The sequence below is a fragment of the Diaporthe amygdali genome (assembly GCF_026229845.1).
Source record: "Diaporthe amygdali strain CAA958 chromosome Unknown NODE_14_length_1008325_cov_65_372321, whole genome shotgun sequence".
NCBI lineage: Eukaryota > Fungi > Ascomycota > Sordariomycetes > Diaporthales > Diaporthaceae > Diaporthe > Diaporthe amygdali.
Genome location: NW_026517034.1, coordinates 165,492 through 181,160, shown reverse-complemented (window position 1 = coordinate 181,160; position 15,669 = coordinate 165,492). Strand labels below are relative to the sequence as shown.

Genomic DNA, 15,669 nt, shown 5'->3' with positions numbered 1-15,669 from the left:
TTTCCATTGGGATATTTCCATTCCTTACGAACGCACTTCCTGTCATCACTGCGTCGTGGACATGCAGCTGTGCACTTTGGCTCGTTGGTGACACCTGAGCGGCTGATAATAATGTCTACATCATTCCGTCATACCTCCATCACAGGAAAGCTATATGGTGCGTAGGGCGGCTCACCCCTCTGTAATTAAAACTTGAGCAGCATGCCTCCCCTTCCTTCAGGACTGAATGGAGAGTAAGTGGCATTCTTGGCGGCGAATCTAATTGTAATTTCTGGCGCAAGTGCATATCACGGTAGAATGGAGGATTGAAGTTTACATATAATTAGCTGATCCTGGACCAAATGGAATTTCGCCCCAGGCTCTGGAACCCGATCTCCGAATGGAATCTCAAGGGCGATCGAAAATAGGCCGGCTTCGGATTAATTGCGTATTTGCGGTCGTTTCAATGTGAACATTGAATGCCTGTCGATGTGTACCATTTGTTGGATTTGACCAAATTGCACTAACACGTTAAGGAACAACTTGATGGAAAACCAATTATCTGTCAAAGAAGGTTGAATGAAAAAGGAATTGTCGTCATCATAATAGTCAAGAGGCGTGGAGCTAGGATTCGTGATAGATGATTAGGGAGCTTACGAAGCAGGACCATCATCAGCCCGTTTAAGGCACAGAGCCCCTTGCCCTGAAACCCAGGCCCGCAACAAAGTCACGGTCACTGTCCACTTTGACCTATCATGATATTCATCATTCTCGCTCTTCCGGCCACCTGCGTCTCCCACAGTTTTTCAACATGCTGCTCAATCTGTTGCGAAATGCACCGGAATGAGGGAGCAATCAAGGAATTGGGGTACTGGGCGCGAATCGACATGCAAACATGTAGGCAGCATTGCCATATCTTTTTCGTCACGTAGTCAAGGGTTTCCCTCGTTTTGTTCGAAGTCAAATATCAGAAATCGGCTGAAATTATCTGCGAAAAGGTCATCGTTTTCTTGTAGGTGCTGATGGCGTTCAACTGGCTCCAGCTTCATTGTCGGCAGACTATGTTCTTGTCATTGAACACATGTCTGAAGAAACCAAGAACACAAACCATTCAGAGACGAATAAGCTAAAGCAGACTAGTCGTCGGATAGTTATCGACTACTCAGTTCTTGGCTTTCTTCTTCGGCCGAAGCTCCATTGCGTACATTCGGAAAAAGTCATCAGGCTCAGTGGGATGGCTCCCAGTGACGTCGTGGAAAGCTGTAGTGGAGATGTCTTTGACAAGTCAGCCGAATTTCTACCCACAGACGAGTTGAAGTAGTCGATGACTTTGCTTACAGTTTGTCTTTCCCTCACGAACTAAGCTGTAGTATTCCAGGATGTATTCTATCTCGGAGGGGTCGATGTCGGAGTGTGACTTGAGGTTGCGCTTCGCCTCAGCTCTTTGAAAACTTTAGCATATCTCGCTCCAGAGACCACATATACATGTTTCGGACTCACTCGCTAATTTCCTCGTACTCCACATTCTGGCCCAGTGCTTTGGTGGCAGCCTCCGCCAGCTCCTTTCCAGCGCAGAGCAAAGGACCAGTGAGGACCATCATCTGGCCTCGGTGGCGGTCGTCAAAGCCATGCTTTCCCTTCCCGGCCAGAACATGCGCAGCGACATGAGCAACATCCTATCAAATATATGAGCAGATTCTGTAGGTTTAGAGCAGAGCAAAGTCAAATACGTACGCCCAATGCGACAGGTGCGAACTTATGGTTTTGGCCGATGGGCAGAGGCAAAAAACCCTCTTCACGAGTTTGTTGAGAGTATAGGAGAAGATTCTCGGCATAGAAACCGGCTCTACGAACATTTCAGTTACATATGCTAATTTGAGGCCCAGCTCACATCACTTACCGAATTACGCAAGGGGAGTGACCAAGAGGGACATTGGGATCGCCCTTGGCGGACAGGACCGCACTTTCCAGCTCGATAAACTCACGCAAACGCGGCTGCTTCTCCTTGGTGGCGTAGTCTGCGCCAGCGGAGCTAATCAACAGGACATTCGAGACGCCGGCCTTCTTGGCAGCGGTGGTGAGCTCGGTCATAAGGTCGAGTTTGTCCTGGTGAGCAGGGGGCACCAGGCAGATTGTGTCGCAGCCGATCTTTTTCAGGTCCTGCACAAGAGACCTCTCTCGGCCGGGAATATGCTCTACAATCTTTGCGCCAAGCTTCTCGAGCTCACCGGCCTTGGGGGCCGAGGGCTTCAGGGTCAGACCGGTGAGTGAGCTGATGCTCTTGCTTCAAGTGCACGAGAAAGTATTAGCCACCTGTACAATCAGGATGTACCATAGAGACTTGCGGGTCACCTACTAAAATTTTCCTTCCCTGAGGAGTAGCTCCGCAATGAGGAAACCAGTTTGACCGTCCACTGCGGTGACGCAGACATTGCGAGTCGCGGAAGACATGAGGCGGAAGTTGCTGGTCCCAGATAGAAGATAGCTGTGTGACGAAAGACGGATAGTTGAAATCTTCCACTGAAGTTGAAGATGGTAGCCTGGCAAGAATGGATGACTTTCGTCTTATGTAGGTCGTGCAAGCACGGACCCTGAGTCCCAGCGATCTTAGGCTGCGTCAGCCTTGTCTCCCTTCGCCACGGTGAGAGCTCTGCAGACGACATCAGAAGGAAAAGAAAGGTGACACCAATCAAGAGAGCATGTAGATCACCTAGAGTTGGTAGACTAAGACATTTGAAGTGGTACTTGCAGCCATGCGCACAGTTGGAATATTAATGACGTACGAATGAGCCGGGCAGTGATCAGCTAGGTCGATTTTTTTTCATCTGGTCACTTTCTCTGTGCTAATGGTCAGGACCCGATTCTGCGGCTTTCAATCAACTCTGAACAGTGACATCACCTGCTCTGGCCTGCATCCAGCTGAATGTAAACATCGCGAAAGGTCTGGCAGCCGCTAGTTCTTATTTGGCAAGTGGAATACCTTGCTTTTCGTTTTACCGGTAGATCTGCTTACTTTCCCCAAGCGAAATCTTAATGAAATGTTAATCTGGCCAAAACGTGTGAATGATGAGAGTCAGACAGGGAGCGGGCATCTCCATTTCTGGGTGTCTAAGTCACGATACCTTTGAGCATCAAAATCGATGATCTGCTCACAACTTTGGCTTGCGTGTCATACCACACATGCTATGCTTGAGACAGAACTGATCCACACCAGCCTGTATTTTAACAATTCGTAAGATGTAAAGCATTTCTTGGTGGCTAAATTGGATCGTCAACACGCACACGGGAGGTTCTTTAGAAAATTGCTTGGAAGCACATGAAATTATCTGAGATAATTGAGTTTAATATACGGAGCGTTAACGTCCTAAAACCTGGCAGTTCTATAAAGAAGTTAATTAATAATGATATGAAAGATAGTAATTAAACCTTTTCAGTTAAATGTGACGGCACAGCTATATTGGACGTATTTTAGAATGCGTTCTGCAATTGTCACGAGAGGAACATAAAAGAGGCGATGCTCTTAAGTCTTGCTTATTATTGTAGAATTCTGAATAAGACCTTGTCTTGCTTAGAAAAAAGAGTAGGAGGGAAGGTTGCCTCCGATTGCAAGTCAGGCCTTAAAAGCAGAGGGCCTTGGGGCTGCAGGTGGTCTGTGCGCTATGGCCCACCTGCAGTCACTAAACCTGCCCGCAGCGCCGTAACAGGAATTCTGACCTTTTAGTGGGAAACAGCCCTGGCTATAGTGAAGCAGTCAGGGCGTTGTCTTATTAAAATTTGAAAGTTTAACATAATTAGGCTTATATAAAGTATGAATTAAATTTTTTAAATAATTAAACTATACTGTTTTGATTAAATATTAACAAGATATAACAAATTTATAATAACTATGTATAGTAAAGGCCTTAAAATTGTAGCATAATTCTAGAATAGAATCGTCTTGTCCCCTAATTTCCCCACGATAGGAGGAAATTAATGGCAATCGCAGCAAGGACAATACGTTTTTACATAGGCTGAAGGTAGGGCTAGCCCATTGAAGACCCGGTTTTGTTGTTATGAGATGACCTTTCTTATTTTATCGTGATTGAGATATGTGTGCTGCAATGATCATTCCCAGCAAGTCTATGGTCATATGCTGATTGTGCTCAAGTTCATGATCTGGCCAAAGAGAACCCAAAAAGATAAAGATCAAATGAAATCATTACCTTCTGTTCATGATCAAAGTTTTCTGAGTCACTTTTGCGTTCAATAACTCATCAAACCTCGCATTATGAAAGGCGCGAAAATTCATCACGTCACATTGCTTATTCAATGTTACCTGTGTCACTGCATCACTGAGATTGAGTGCCTGGGACTGTGACATAAGCCACAATCTACCAAATCTAAGCAATCACATGTCCTGCAGGCGTCCTATGGCACCACAGTGTAAGGTCTTTATCAGCTAGGAAATTAAGGAGTACAACATAAATATTGAGATTTTTCTATGCACTCATTCATTCACAATTAAACAGTTGTCCACATAAGCATTAAGACTGTAGTGAGGAGACTTAGGAGCTGAAATCTATCATGAAAGCCTTATCATTAATCTAGCTCACTACCTAGGCATACAGGAATATATCTGACGCATTAGAACTTTCTTCTATGATCGGGACATGGGTTGCAGCTGGAATCGGGGTCCTTTCACTGGTAGGCATCAATGGTACTGTGCTAGTGTGGTTGGAATCTCGCATCGACAGACATAAGACACTGGATGACTTGGGAAGGGACACCAATGATTGCATTTCTCCGGGATGGCATCTTGATCCTAACAGTACCTTGGGCAGAGGATAAAAGTACCTGGCCTAATGCAGACCGGACCCCGAACGAATGGAACCTTCAGTGGTACCTTAAACTGAACACATAGTTTCGGATGTCATTTAGCACTGAGGCATATTGGGAATACTTTGGAGCTCTCTTTGAGGCTTATAGTATGGAGTTCATCAGAGAAGGAGATGCTGGGATTCGAGGTGGAAAAACGTATCTGCCCATACATCCATCATGGATTCTTGCAGTCGGTACTCTCGGGAGATGCTTCGACACAAAGGACGAGGCAGAAGAGGCCCTTGTCGAGAAGAGTCACCCTCGAGGCCGGGCTTCCCAGAGGCTACGGATTGGCCACATCGGAACATCGACCCAGGAAGAGTGATGTAGTTAGGTTCAGACGCGAAAGGTCTCGGTCAACGCTCTATCTGGAAGCACAGCCCGACGATGATATTTAGCCCTACTAAACGATTTTCACAGCCAAAATTCTCTACAATTTTGTATGGCACGATTGGCTCTTTCGAACCTTGTGATCAGGAATAGCAAGCAAACAGACCTTTCCCGACATTGAAATACCACTCCTCTTCGGTCACAACCCATGCCGTCCGGATCCAAACCGACATTCTACCTATCAAAGAGCTACATCTTCTCTCTATTGGGCTTGTCAAAAAGATAAGGTCAATAATGTGTCACTGGCAGACTCTCAACCGGTCGAAACATGGGAAAATGAAAGTTGGTCCTCCTCCTCAGGCTCTCCCCATCGCTACAATTACGAATCCCGGGACCATCAGTGGTATGGGATAGTGAGAATGCCACCACATCCACCACCGCCTAGAGCCACCATCCTCCCAGAAGCAGGCATTGTTACAGAAGCTACAGAATTTCGACTCGGGTCGCTTGATACTTCCGAGGCACTCGTAAGATTGAGCAGTGCATTCGCGGACCTGAATTCGAATCCATAATACACAGGCTTGACTCCGGATCATGATCGAAAGAGCAGGGAATATGTAGACCAGCTCGAGGGCAGTATTTATGTTCCAGCTGATGATTTCTGGGTACGAGTTGGGAGAGGGAGCTAGGTTCCAAGAGTCGATGCCCAAAGATTAGCACTTGTTCTTCTAAAGATCTCGTGGACTTGCAAAGAATATCTGATCGGAAATAATGGATCAGGCGTCGCCATGGATATGATCAAGACTGCATCGAGTCGACTAGGTCCAATGTTGGTACGGTTGCAGGACAAGGTATCGCTACTTGGCATCCGAGCAGGATAAGAAACGGCTTTCCATTATAATTGATCCCGTACTCCGAGGACTCGAAAGAGAAAACTTAATGCAAGACGTCCAGACATTTCGGAAATTATACGATCTTCACACAACTCTGCTCGGAATGGACAGCCCAGAGACTCAGGGGATGGCAGATGAGGTTGTTGCCATCCTGTGCATCACCAACGAGGAATTTCAAGATATTGTACGCCAGTCAGTTTGGAGTGTTAAAGAGTCCACGACCGTTTCAATCGACTTGTACCTGAGTTCAATGACCGTGAAAGTCCTATCAGCCTTTGGAGTTATGCAGCACTTCCACGTGCATTGGAATGCCATATCAGACACCACGAGTGGCACTCGACCGCACGAGACAGTCCTATTAAACACACGGCCATCGTACTGACGAGCATGAGAAATCTTGTACTCTGCATGATGGTGATGACTTGCTCTGATGCTGGACCACTCTTGAAGCTGGTACGAGAGTTCAACAACGTTGTGTATATGGACTCGGATGGACCAATAGAAGAGATTGTCTGACGTGGAATATAGGCTGCTACAGAATTTTACCCTAGGGTAGGTGTTGTCATCTCAAGGGCTCATTCAATGCAACATACTTGCTCAGTTAACGTGCGCTAGGCTTTGGTAGCACCATGCACTATCATCTTCTAACATCTCGGAGCCATATATGGTTGTATCTTCGTCAAGGGAACACTAGGCTTCAGGCCCTACTTCATTCCCTCCAGCTGATGCAGTTCTTTAATTGATAGCTCAAGCGCGGGCCAAGAGATGAATCAAACGTGTGTCGTTAGCTCACTCGAGGTTCAACATCGAAGGAAAATGCCACTTTCATTGGTCAACACCAGCAGTTCATTCATGAATGTTAACAAGAGAACCTCTTATGAAATTCCAGAGGAGATAGCTGCTTTATTCGCATTTATCGCAAGCTCGCAGAGAAAAATGTTGTATACATGTACATACCGTGAATAGCTTGCAGTAAGCATATACGACTATAGGTATCAGAAAACTCGGAATCCCGTCTGCTATACCATAAGTTGATAACCCCTGGATTAGTAGTCGGTCTGTGACAGTCAGCGGGCACCCGATGTTGTATTTCTTTTCATTTAGAGATTTTAAAGATTTTAACCGTATTCCGGCTCATTGTTATGGTAAACAGAGTTCGCAATTTTACACCGTGAAAAGAATCGTTATTTTCTTGAGCCACGATAGTACTGAAGGGTATCTGAATTCTAGGCTGATTGGCATTTTACACGAGGAGCCACGGCCCGTTTTCCACATGATGAAGCCACCACTGTATAAGCTGCGGGATGTCCGCCTTCGGTTGCTTTCGTCCCGAGAACTCAACGGTATCAACAATAAATCTGAAACCCTCCTACAAGCGCACCTGCATCTTCGTGTGGATCCAGAATACTCAAATGAGATAATTCCTTTGTAATGTTAAGTTGATTATCCGAAGCACTACTCGATAACGAGTTGTGACTTGTCCGCCCCACCCAGCCCCACAAATGCAGCACCGGCAGCTGGTTTCAAACAAGCACGATGTAGTTGGTCGAGACACATCTTGTGGTCGATGAAATTCGTGTCGCACGGCTAAAGTAGATTGCAATATATGGTTTCGGTAGAGTTTCTGGTTGTTCTATTCCATTTGTTCTAAACGGGAGGAAATAAAACCTACTTGTCATGGCGCTTTCAAGTCTCAATTGGTTAGTGCCATAGGTAGAGAAGGAACTACTCAAATGATTGTAATCACTTTAAATCTTCCTTCAATAACTTCATCACTAGTAGGGTCGTTCGGATTGTGGCCGAAAGGACATAGGCGAGTGTAGTAGACACCGACCCGACGAAATATCCTTTCATCACTTAAAAATCGGCCCCCGAGCTCAACGGCTTCAAGCACGAGGCCTCCCAGTCCACCTCTAATATCAAAAATTTGTAACCAAAAGAGACCGCCGCAGTCGCTAGGGGCAATGTCCCGTCTCCCATCATCAAAGGCGACCGATTCAATCTGGTCTTGTTTCTCATCCGAGCGGAAGATGTGGCCGTCCAGAGTTATTGAAACCCCCAGTTAGTGCTCCGTACGGTGCTTCCGAGTTGCGCAGAACAACGCCGACTTCCCGAACCCTCAATCCCTTCTCCCAGAATTTGAGGATGAGGTTGTCAAAAGCTTCGTACTTTGTGCCGTACGATTGGTAGTTTGTGTAGCTCATTACACTAACTCCACCCACATGGCTTGCCCATGACCATGAAGGGGCAACATAAGGTGACGGTTGAGAATTTTGTTTTTGACTTTCGAGCTCGACCCACCACGCATGCTGCCATACGAGTTGGATAGCCACTAGTCCCGACTCGAAATAGTCTTGGGGTTCATATCTGATCTCCAGTCTCGAAGAGTCCACCACTGTCAATGGATGTGCAAGTGAACAGTGCACAAGGTGGCCAGCCACAAAGTTAATCTGATGACTCCGTTCTGATGAATCAGAAGGGGTTGATAGGACGGAAGCAATCCCAGATATGGCCGGCAGCTTGTCCCTCTCGTTAGACAGAGCCCGGGCCGTGTAATCCTCGACAACACAGCGCCACACCACTACCGTACTCCAAGCCAACTCGTAATCAGATAGTTCCTCCGTTCCGCTGACAAAATCGACCAGAAGACCGCGTAAATCACGGAAATTATAACGATAATAATTTCCGTATGACGCCGTGCGGCAAGACCATCTGACGAAGCGGTCATGAAAAGAGATCAAACGATGAGAGAGTAGCTCTTCCTGTAGTGTACACGCTCGCGATTCGATGGTGTAAATCGGGTTGGAGGTTTTGAGAAGTTTCAAATTTGAAGGCTGTTCCGGAACCCCGAGGTCAACTGGGAAATAGTAAGGCCCAAACAAATCGTAGTCACCCTTGTGCGGCATTGCATGATCATGTAGAAAGCCCTCACTGCAAGATGCTGCTGTCGCTGCCGATATAGTAAAAAAAGAGTTGCTATCGTAATGATGCATTTTCGCGACCTCTTTAGCAAGCTCATCCTCATCATCCTGTACAAGGCACAAGCTATCAACCCAGAGGAGCTTAATACAAAGCTTACGGGTCAGGCGCATAGCATCTACAATAGTCTTAGGGAGTAAGTTGAGTAGAATACCATCTTCCATCTCAGCTTTGCTTGCCGACGTAGTTTTGAATACTTGGTCATGCAACAATATGAGAGCGTGGTGTAAGGCTCTGCGTCCCCTTTGTCGAGATTCTGTGCTTGTATGAACTTCACAGTGGTGTCGATTGATTCCCCGACTAGAAGAAAGCGGTTTAATCGAATGCCACTTGATACAGGCCTGCGATCGTCATGATTTGCCTTGCAGTACTGCAGCCACTGCTGGACTTGTACTATGTCCTGACTTGATGATGTGTATCCGTCAATTAACCAGGCGAAGGCATAGTTGGCGCTAGGATCATCTATCCCCTGAAAGTAAGCAAGATTGGAGTTATGTCAAACAGTTAAGACAAAGTTCGAAGGAGGGATTTTATACCCCAATCGGACAATACAGTGAATGTGGTAAGATAGCAGGAGTATTCCGGTGTGACAGCTTCAATTTAACACTTGGTGATATCATAGAATTCCTGGCTTAGGTGGTTCAGGATTGACACCAGCGAATTATCACCAGTACACTTAGGTTCAACAACAGGCCTCTGTTTCAGCTTCACAGCCTCAAGCACACAACAAAGGTTTGTTCCTTTCAGTTTCTCTTGTGAATATGCAGACAGATTTTCTCTATTTTATCAAATTCAGTATGGAATTAGAGTGTGAAGCTCGTAATCCTGCCATTTCAATGATAAGGATAACCCTAGCAATGACAGTAGCAAGTACCAGTCTCCACAAGATACTGCTAAGCACATCCCACACTGAGATAAACAACAAAGACGAAAATAGGATCATTCCAAAAACGAGGTGTACGAATGATGCGCAGCCGGCAGAGATGTGAAGAAGGACAGCAGTGATAGGCACTTTCTCGCAGGGACTCAGAAAACATGGCGCCATTTGGTTCGCACATATCGTAAATTCAGCTTGCAGGGCAGAGAGCCACCGGTTCCACAAACATCTGCTGTCTTTCTGCTCTTCTTCTCGTTTTCGGACCTGCCAGGCTATGATCCCGTAGCTAAGCGCCGACGGGATGTGCAGGACCAGCGGTAGCGACATCCACAGCAGAGGCCCAAAAGTCATGGTACAACCCCAGGACAGGATGGTCTTGTTCCCCATATCCCACGACAGGAGGAAGTTACTGAAAACCGCCGCGATGGCCAGTACGTATTCGCATAGACTGAGTGCGCGGGCGGCCCATGGCCCCAATCTCTGCATCTCTACCCGGCCCGGCCCTGGAGCCAGGAGATGGGCTGGGTCATTGTACTCAAATATCCTCAGCGGCCAGACAGCTGGAGCCGCCAGGCTGAGTAGCAGGGACAGGAACGGTCGGTGTGCGGAAAGAAGCGCGACTTCGGTAATGCTGATTCCGAGGGAGGATATCAGAGTCGGTAGCAGGCCTAGCGCGATCCCTGCACTCTGGAAGTTTAGTTGCTCATCGGTCGACAGGCCGTCATAGACACATCTCTCGTGCTGATAGCAGACAGACAAGAGCTGTGATGAGTGAAAGGAGCCTTGTGGCGCGTCGAAGGATGCGTAATAGTCCTCTAGAGTTTCGTTGCACGGCCCTGTAGACAGCGACTGGAGCTCGGAGTTGTACTTTTTGTACCAGAACCGGAACTGCCTGGACCAAGGCCGTGGACCAGGCAGTGCTGAAATATGAAGGATTACCGTGTCCATAAGCTCGAGTGATAAACTGGGACAATTCCAATAGGACAATTGTGGACTTGACAAGATATGGTACGCAGAGGCGCCGGCGCATTGCTGAAAAGGGAAGGAGTATTGCTTATTTTCCTCTAGTGTGTGATCAGGAGACCGCATGTGAAGGCTCTGAGGGGCGCATTGAATCCGAGTGCTGGGCAAAATAAGATAAGCAGAAGGATCGAGCACGCAACAAATTGCGTTGAAGTGGGAAAAGAGAAGAGGGTTGCCCTGGCGAGGTGGCATGGAGCTTGCAAAGCACCATTTTGACCAGCGGAGCGGCCCGCTCTGGTAGTACAAGTCAGGCTGCTTAAGGGGCCCCGCACACGAGGCCTCACGCGCAGGCAGAACCTGATGCCTTCTGATCTGCGGCCATGGGGGCTGGAACGATCATTTCTGCAGATGGAAGGAGCTGAAAGGGAACAGAAGAAATGCCATGAAATTGGCGTCTTTGCCACTTGATTGGTCGAGGACATCTTCCATGGTCCGAAGGGTTACTGCCTGAAAACTGCAAGTTCTGTGCCACCCCCAGCGCATCGCGCCAGGCCGGCGACGTCGAAGTTGAGTTGGCTGTGCAGTTGTACAAGCTAGGATGGATAAATGGCAAAATATCAGAGTATCCACTGTCTCTGTGTCAAGGCCAAGACGGCCACAGTTTGGGGCCATATAGGCCCGCAAGATACGATTTAACTGCCTACTCGACCCTCCATTGGCTTACATTTGACTCACGGGCTACTGCCGCTGTCGAATGATGTCGAATACATTATCTGAGTAATTGAGATACTACAGTGGTTAAAGTTGCTTCAGCTGTCGATGGATTCGCTGGTCTCGGGTAATACTGATCATTTCGAGCTGTATGACACCAATTGAGTGGCTACAGCGCAATGGCAGCCTACGCTAACTCGAGACGTCAACCAAATCATCGTGATGCGTTTATTCTAAAAATCCCAATCTGGCAACTATGTGAATGGTCTCTGCTGATCTTCTTACATTGCTGCTGCCGATAGTTTAAACATGGGAGACAGGTGGTAAATTAGCCCGCTCAGTTTCGTCCGTCCCTGTCATCGGTATGTGTAACGCACGAGTACGAAAGATTCTCATTGCCCATACCGTCGATGGTCGCCTTGAAGACCTCACGATAATGTTTCCACCACAGAAAAGTCCATGAGATTCTTGACCGTACTGGAAGAAAACCTGGATCGTTATGAGTTCTACTTCCCTCATAGTACTCTTTCAGTTTAAGCCAAATCGATTCCCCGAGGTCTAGTTGTAATTTCGCTAATTTGTAATTGATTGTTGTAAAATGGTTCTGCCTTTTGAGGACCATAAATTTGATTGTAGGGAGCAATCGCGAGTCTATCACGAAGTCATTCCAGGATCCGAAGAAGAAGCCCCCGATAAACCGGGATCTCGGTCTCAGGGGTAGCCGTGCGAGGTCCGCCAAGTCTGTTGCGTGCAAGCTCTCGAGTCTTTGGGTGTCACTGTCTTCCGAGGCTAGAAACAGCTGCATCGATTTAACGTAAATAAGGAGCAGTTTCAGTGCCTGGACATGGTTGTGGTCTAAGGATAAGCAGCGACTGAGTCTAGCCCTAGACCCGATGATTTTTTCCCATGACTGAAGACAGTCTACCAGAATTCGCTGATCGTATAGAAAATCTTGCAACTTTGCGGATATCCCATTAAGGCAGACATCCCAGTAGCAAGCAATTCTCCAAGACTCGAACCTTTGAGCGAAGGCGTTCCAGGATGCCTGAAACCCCTCCACGGAAGTGTCCAAATGGGGAGGTTTCCCCAGCGATGGACGCGGTATCGGTATTGTCTTTCGGTCCCTTCGTTCAAAGAGCCACGGCGCCCATAAGACACACATGGCTGCAAGGCGAAGATGGACCGCTTCGATTTCTTCGATTGATAGATCATTTTCATACAGAGCAGCGAGACCGAACCTATCAGAATCTCCACTCTCTGCTTTGGAGATAACAGCGTCACTGAGGACTGAGAAGCAACCTAATTGTATGTGGCAGCTAGCTACCAGGTTGCCCTGCATTATCTCGAAGCACGCCATAGCACCCATGCTCAGGAGCAAGATCCGGGGTGAAAAAGACATGGCCTCGGAGCCTAAACGCTCGCGAAGGCGCGACAAGGCGATGGTGTAGAACCGGACAGCCTTTGCGTGATGTGCATCCAGTGGAGACGATGTCGTCAAAGAAATCAGAGACTCGTCGTCACAAGTTGTCAAAGACCGAGCCACTGACGAGAGAGAAAGTGCCCCCAAGCTCATACATATATGATGAAAGATGTCATCGCTGAAGCTTTCCCTCGGAATTATCTGCGCGAATGCCTCGGAGTTAGAGAGGCCAATCGGATCGTACCGTTGGAAGGCATTGTGATAGGCGGCCCGAAGACTATCGGCCTCAGTCCATATAGGCACGGGCGCTGGTAGAAGCCTTTGCTGCAGCTGCATGCATGTGGGTTCGAGTCGAACCGAGGGCTGCGAATACTCGCATGTATGGCCTAGTCTTACACATCCCTTACAGTAGGGCTTGCGCTCGTCACATCGTACACGACGCCTTGGGTTGTGTCAGTCAATCCACAATTTGGTTGGGTGTGAAAAGGCCGTACTACCTCTTACATGTGAGACAGCCAGTACGGACTTTGGCGTGAAAAGCGCGTTTGGACTTGGACTTGGACTGCGATCGCGTTTCAGACTGTGTGTCCGCCATGATGACTTAGTACCAGGCGAAGGAGAGCTTTAAAATCTGGGCTGTCAACTGCATCTGTCGTGGTAATGCAAGGGCTCCCGGTTGCTTAAGTAAGTATGCTTGTAGTCGTCCACAGCACACCATAGGCCGGTTCACGATGTTTTAAAAAAGGGGACTGTACCCACACCAAGACGGTGCTTACGGTGGCTACTTAGTCAGCACGTGAGCGCAATGTGCAACTGAACCGCACTAATGCAGCCGTCGTACATTCAGCCATTCAGCCAAGGAAAAGGAACCTGACATGCGCGTGAGCCATTAAAATCTGACATACATGTAAGCGCTGTGTGCAGCTGTGCCGCTTTAATGCAGCGTATGAAAGAGAACTTGGATATGTACAAGCAGCTCCAACAGTTGATGTAGCTTTCTAGCATCTTGAATCCTAGTGGAAGCTCTCAGCATGCCCAGAGAGTATGGCGGTCTGTATAGATGACTCTTTGGGGTCGCCGTTCACTGCCGTCAAATGGATTTTAGAGAGTGAGGTCAACGGATGGACACTGAAAAGACAGCAGCGCCCAGAGATCGTGAATGCGCGAGACCATCCATGGGCTGTGGTAACCAGTGCACTGCCAGTGAGTCGGTAGGTGCTTGGCGAACCAATTGCTTGAATTTGTGTTCCGAGCTGATGCACATGGGATGGATCACCCACACGAACGCAGAAATTAGGGACAGTTGTAGACACACGCTGAAGACTCTGTCTGAGGAGAGAGGATGGTGAATTGTACAAGCACTTATTAGTAGAATAGAATCAAGTGGATTTCAAGTTATAAATCGTAGCATAATCAAAGCTCTAGTATGCCTACACTACGAGGGCAAGCAGAGCTTGGTGAGCTTTTTGTCTGATATCGTTCAGTCCCTAGGCCTGTCATTATTATTCCTAGCGCTCAGATGTGTGCAGCAGCACATTAGACTTTCCTTCACGTCCAATAAGCCAATTACGAAAATGATACAGTTTATTCATGTCGGAAGGCTGTTAACGCCACGTCTCTACAAAAGGAGCCAGTGTTGCTATACAAGCGGCCCAAAATAGTGAATTTACCTATCTAAATTGACATTCTGTATCACCGGCATCAATGCTTTCATCTGACTTGCATTTTACTTCATTGTTTCGTAACCAAGAAGAGTCGACACAATTAGCCATGAACACAGTTTGGCAATCCGTGGCAGCGTAATTTGTTGCCGACAAGTACTCCAACGTCAGCTTGAGGCCCGTTCAAGCTTATTGCCTGATGGTGTGGCGTTTTAAGCATTTGTGAATGGTACACGTAAGGTCAAATCTCAATTAAAATTCTTCGCCGAATACGAACACTCCTTCGATACACGTCCGAGGCGTAAGCCGTCAGTCCGAGGCTGAAGTCGCTAGTTCGATGTGATCGGTAGTATATGGCAGTAAGGCTTGAAACGTTGGTATCATGAATCTCTGTCGCCGCACCTTCGCCCCTCTCGTTGTGTTTCTTGTCTGCCCGTGGACTGTGTACTGGACCGAGTACGCTCCTTTTGCGTTACACACCGCCGGAACTGGCATTGAACAATCAGCATGTAGTCCGGACAGTAGTTATGTGCATCGTCTCGCTGTCTCTAAGAGGCTTGAAATAAGCTTTTTGCAACATAGCAGTGGCGGCGGGATCGAATTAATTAGAGGCAACATTCGATCTCAGTGGCTTTGATGATGAAATTGCTGGTGAATTGAATGGTAGTCACCGTGACGCCGAGCTCTTCGTTTGATTTGAAAAGGCTGTATGGTACTTCCCAGATAGGGAGGTTGATGATCTCAGTGGTTCAATTCCGTGACCGAACTGAGTGTCCAGACGAGGAACGCCGTTTCCAGGATTACGAGAGGGGGCAAACAGTTGAGGTCTTCGGGGCGTTTATCGAAGCGAACATTCAGTCCCGTTCTTTCGCCAGCTCCTCTATTTTTGACAGATGCATCAGTGCGAGGCCAGTACAGACTTCAGGGGATGGAACTGTTAGCAGGCTTTCGTTCAAATGAGCTTTAATGAGATTACACCCTGTCCGATGCGATCTTTGA

General features: G+C 47.6%; 3 protein-coding genes across 3 annotated transcripts; all 3 read right to left on the bottom strand.

Annotated features, from left to right (window-relative positions):
- Positions 1-1,141: 1,141 nt before the first annotated feature.
- On the bottom strand, positions 1,142-2,430 carry J7T55_003351 (uncharacterized protein; the record flags this gene model as incomplete). Its single annotated transcript, XM_053143367.1, has 6 exons — positions 1,142-1,239; positions 1,318-1,421; positions 1,480-1,655; positions 1,714-1,825; positions 1,880-2,263; positions 2,336-2,430. 6 exons carry the CDS (start codon positions 2,428-2,430, stop codon positions 1,142-1,144), a joined length of 969 nt encoding a protein of 322 aa, XP_052993603.1.
- Positions 2,431-8,074: 5,644 nt separating this feature from the next.
- J7T55_003350 (uncharacterized protein) lies at positions 8,075-11,278 on the bottom strand (the record flags this gene model as incomplete). Its single annotated transcript, XM_053143366.1, has 4 exons — positions 8,075-9,088; positions 9,193-9,507; positions 10,180-10,879; positions 11,223-11,278. The coding sequence occupies 4 exons, from the start codon at positions 11,276-11,278 to the stop codon at positions 8,075-8,077; spliced, it is 2,085 nt and encodes a 694-aa protein (XP_052993602.1).
- A 648-nt stretch (positions 11,279-11,926) lies between these two features.
- Positions 11,927-13,604, bottom strand: J7T55_003349 (uncharacterized protein; the record flags this gene model as incomplete). Its single annotated transcript, XM_053143365.1, has 3 exons — positions 11,927-13,339; positions 13,417-13,451; positions 13,514-13,604. 3 exons carry the CDS (start codon positions 13,602-13,604, stop codon positions 11,927-11,929), a joined length of 1,539 nt encoding a protein of 512 aa, XP_052993601.1.
- Between the last annotated feature and the right edge of the window lie 2,065 nt (positions 13,605-15,669).